The following is a 4631-nucleotide window of genomic DNA, read 5'->3' as shown; positions in this document are numbered from 1 at the left end:
GCCAGTGGGGTCAAGCATCTAAGTATCTGCTCTGAATAGCGTAGCCTCAGGGGAAACCCCATGTGGGATCAACAACTATTAACCTGGCCAGCCATACTAATTGTGTTTGTCTTCTTTTGAACATTCAAACATTCAAGATCAAATATAAAAACATTGTGTCTTTTGTGTCTTCAAGTGTATGCCAAATAGTTTTACATCAAACAACATACTTTCTTTTGAGTCATTTTGAGTCTAAACACTTGCAAACCTTGAGTCCTCATCAACATTGTGTCATCTTCTCACGAAAAATAGTCAAAAAATTCAGATTTGGTCACAACAAACAACTTCACAAATTGGAAAAATTTGCAGTCCAACAAACAAGAGCAATCAGTTTCAGCATTCTTGAACTTCTTAGGTTATCTCTCCGGGTTTTCATCTAGCATTCAACCTATTTCTGGGTCTCACAAAGTCCATCATTTCTTTACACCTTGCATTACATTTACATTTGTCTAAACTTGAATCAAAAGGTCACTTGCTTGTCCTCATCTTGCTTTGTCAACACACTACATACAACAGTTCTCTCATCAAGGTCTATCACCTTTGGGTCCATTTAGTCTTTCAATATTGTTATTTCACTTTCACCATAAACACTTTCTTGAGAAAGTTATTATGGGTATGATATAATTCTGTGATCAGTTATCTTTGTATTTTTCTTCAGTTCATGGTTATCATTAGTTGTTAGAAGACTTGCATGTACTGATTTGCTTGATCCCCCTTTCCCTATGAGGCATGAGAGAGTATCTATCATCCATCGGTGTTGTTGAGCCTCTGTTGTGTTTTGAATTCATACAGTGAGCATGTCTGTAAATCAAAGTCCGTGAACTCTCTTTAAATATTCTTTCATAAAATTTTCTATGTTTACAATTTTGAAGGCATTTATTTGTGTTGATGAATAAATGTTGAAGCCTTTCAATGCTTTCTGGTAAAAATTATTAGCATATCATTTGTATAGTAAATTCATGGCAAATCATACGAGGAGTTGCCCTCTAATGTAGAGGTTGAATTTTATTAATTCATCCAACTGTTGGTAGTTTGTCTCCTTTTATAAAGGGCGAAACAAAGTTATATTTTTGCTTAAGGAAGATAATTGTTAAGATTTCAAAAAGGGGCAAATCTGTTTACCAACAATAAGAAACACGTACCTTGATATAAATTGAATTAAAACGCCAAGTTTCTCTAAGAAAATTAAAAACAAAAAAGCTATATTTTTTTATTCAATTCAAATGGATCAGATCATGTGGATAATTAAATTAATTTTATAATCATAATTCCACTTCATTAACACCGATTTCATCTCCCTATTGAATTATTCATACTTGGGAATTATATTATTCTCATCAATTATAAGGAATGGACCTTCATTGAATAAAAAGGCCTCATTTAACACATCCGGTACTAAATAATGCTAAGAGAAAAAAATGAAAATGTGACCCACAAGTAGTTCCCTTTTATAATGCTCTAGGCTAGAAGAGCTATTCATCGTGTAATTGGAATAATTAATCAAAGAATAAAGGATCAATGAATGCAAATATATTCTCTTTTTATATGAACCCTGAAGTGACCTGTATTAGAACAAGTTAATAAGTAATTATTAATGACTTTATTAATATGACTATCATATTCTTCATCATAACAAAATGAGAGAGATCATGTGTTGGATAATCAAAATAAGAACAATCACATGTAACTAAATCCTATATTTAAGAGAACATTGAAATGACTCATAAAAAACAATACTTATGGATAAGATAATAAATTCTTGTGGGTTTAAAATCAATTAGAAAAATGATCTAATGAAAAAATAGTATGCAAGCTAAATCTTTATGCCTTAAATAAATAGAGAGATATAAAATAATAGTAAGTCTAATATGAAAATTAAAATACAATCATAATTATTCATTTGAATAATACTAATGACATCTTTGGCCTTTAAAAATGAAAGGTAGGTCTTCATTTTAATAAAATATTACTCAAAAGATTACATATTTTGAATAATGTTGTCAAATTAATTGAAATTTTTTTATCACATGATTGAATTTATTTTTCCATAACCTTTAAGTAGATACCTTATAATTTATTCTAGTAAAGATGACATGAATAATGATAATGATTATCATGAAGATAAGAACAATTATTTTTACCTTCAAATAAATTTTAGACATTTAACAAATCGTTTAACTACCATAATTTAAGAATGCTAAACTCCTATAAGTTGTCACCATGAAGATCAATTTGTATAGCTGCATGTGAGCCCCAATAATTTGTTCATACAGGTGTACATTTTAAACACGCTAGAATGATTCACTATGTCTATTCATTTTTAGTTCATACAAAAAATTGCAATGTGGTCGCATTGTTGTGTAGGCAAAAACGTGCTAGATCTTCAGAATTACTCGTACATTAATAATTACTGCTTGTAAAATTAAATTTATTGAATTATTATTTTATTCATTAATTGCAGGTTGTCTCTTTCTTGCTCCATCTCCTGATTACTGACGTTGTTCTTAGCCGAACGCAGCATCGCCTCTATATAAACCTCATCGTTCCCTCAAAACTTTCCACATCGCAATTTCATTTTTTTGATTGCATTCAGCACAGAAAGAGTCATGGCTGCCTTACTGAAAAGCTTCGCCTCGATGTTCCTGCTTATCGGGGTGCTCAGTATTCTTACAGTGTCCGCTTGGGTAATATATAAAAATTTGATTTCTCCTCCCTTTTCTATCATAAGAGATGAGCATTTGGTCGAATCTCAATAAGCAAATGCGTTATTTGATTGTGTTTGCAGGGACAAGGTGATGAGGTGTTGTTTAGAGTTCACCAGCCTCTAGAAGAGGGAAGCGTCTTGAGGATTGCTGGAAACAGCACTGAATTCACAGATGGGACCATGATTCGGGACGGTGATGATGTTTGGACTCTCAAAATGGTACGTTTGTTTCCTTTCTGTAACATAGTAAGTTTATTCTCTTTCTTCATATTGTACAATTTGAGTTCAGTTACAACTTTCTTATTATCCAACGTTTTCCTCCTCTTCATTTTTCATGGTAGACTCTGACCGGAGGAAAATCATATCAAGTGTGGCTAGAGGTCAACGACTGTACTTGTAACGCAGACAAACCCTACACTTTTTCCTTGCCTGATCCACCCTTTATTGTTACAGAAGATTTGACCGGCTACTTCGATTGTAATGACTGCTTACTGCCAACCCCAAGCCCACCTCCGCCCCCAAGCCCAAGCCCACCACCACCAAGCCCAAGTCCACCACCCCCATTTCCTCCACCACCAAGCCCTCCACCTCCAAGTCCAAGCCCACCACCCCCAAGCCCTCCACCTCCAAGCCCAAGCCCACCACCTCCAAGCCCACCACCACCAAGCCCAAGTCCACCACCCCCATTTCCTCCACCACCAAGCCCTCCACCTCCAAGTCCAAGCCCACCACCCCCAAGCCCTCCACCTCCAAGCCCAAGCCCACCACCTCCAAGCCCACCACCACCAAGCCCAAGTCCACCACCCCCATTTCCTCCACCACCAAGCCCTCCACCTCCAAGTGCAAGCCCACCACCTCCAAGCCCACCACCACCAAGCCCAAGTCCACCACCCCCATTTCCTCCACCACCAAGCCCTCCACCTCCAAGTGCAAGCCCACCACCCCCAAGCCCTCCACCTCCAAGCCCAAGCCCTCCACCTCCAAGCCCAAACCCACCTCCACCTCCGCCCCCAAGCCCTCCACCTCCAAGCCCTAGCCCACCCCCACCAAGCCCAAGTGAATCACCGGTACTGTTTGTAGTTAACAATGAACTGGAAGATGGAGTGTATAGGGTTGTCGGAAACGCTCCTGTATTGGGCGATGGGGACCCTGTTAAAGCTCCTAATATGAGATACGACTCCACTCACCTTTGGTCTCTCGAAGTGGTATGTTTATTTCTTTTCTGTAAAGGATTAAGTCTATTTTCTGTTTTCATAATGCAGTAGCTGAGCTCACGTACAACTTTCTTCTTATTCACCATTTTTGTTTTCTCTTCCTTTGCATGTTTTGTTGTAGGATTTGACTCAAGGACAAACCTATGCAGTGAGTCTATCGGTCAACCAGTGTCTTTGTACAGGTGGTCCCACTGTTTTTACCGTGCCACTAAGTGATCCTACTATTCCTGAGGTCAATTTGAACAACTACGTTTGTTATCCTTGCCCAGCCCCACTTTAGAGCAAATCGATGATTTTCAACACCATTCGCCGCGTCGTTGAGATGTTCTCTTATGTGAAGCGTGTTGTCTAAGTAAACGGTGTATCCCTCTATCGTCACCGTTATAAATAAGTGCTGTAATGTGTACCTTCGTGTGTTATGTCTCTATATGAATGGAAATATTATGCGTGTTATCTTTTGTTTTCTCATCAAGATTATCCATATGGTTCTAACCTTAATTTAATCTTATAATAATATTATAATATAATTATCATATATTAATAATATAAGAGTTGTAATGTTTATCTATAAGAAAAAAATTTGTAATAAAATAAGACTATTCTATTTAACATGATATAAATAGTTAGTTTCATATATTAGTTTCATCTAATTTCATCCCTTCCTATTCATGCAA

General features: G+C 36.9%; 1 protein-coding gene across 1 annotated transcript; it reads left to right on the top strand.

Moving 5' to 3' along the window:
• Window positions 1-2600: 2600 nt before the first annotated feature.
• LOC131028381 (proline-rich receptor-like protein kinase PERK9) lies at window positions 2601-4421 on the top strand. Its single transcript, XM_057958646.2, has 4 exons — window positions 2601-2723; window positions 2825-2962; window positions 3085-3948; window positions 4079-4421. The coding sequence occupies exons 1-4, from the start codon at window positions 2646-2648 to the stop codon at window positions 4235-4237; spliced, it is 1239 nt and encodes a 412-aa protein (XP_057814629.2). The 5' UTR covers window positions 2601-2645; the 3' UTR covers window positions 4238-4421.
• The last annotated feature ends 210 nt before the right edge of the window (window positions 4422-4631 follow it).

This window comes from Cryptomeria japonica, chromosome 7, assembly GCF_030272615.1.
Source record: "Cryptomeria japonica chromosome 7, Sugi_1.0, whole genome shotgun sequence".
Taxonomy (NCBI): Eukaryota; Viridiplantae; Streptophyta; class Pinopsida; order Cupressales; family Cupressaceae; genus Cryptomeria; species Cryptomeria japonica.
Note: the sequence above shows the minus strand (reverse complement) of the source record. Positions and strands in the feature narration are given on the sequence as shown.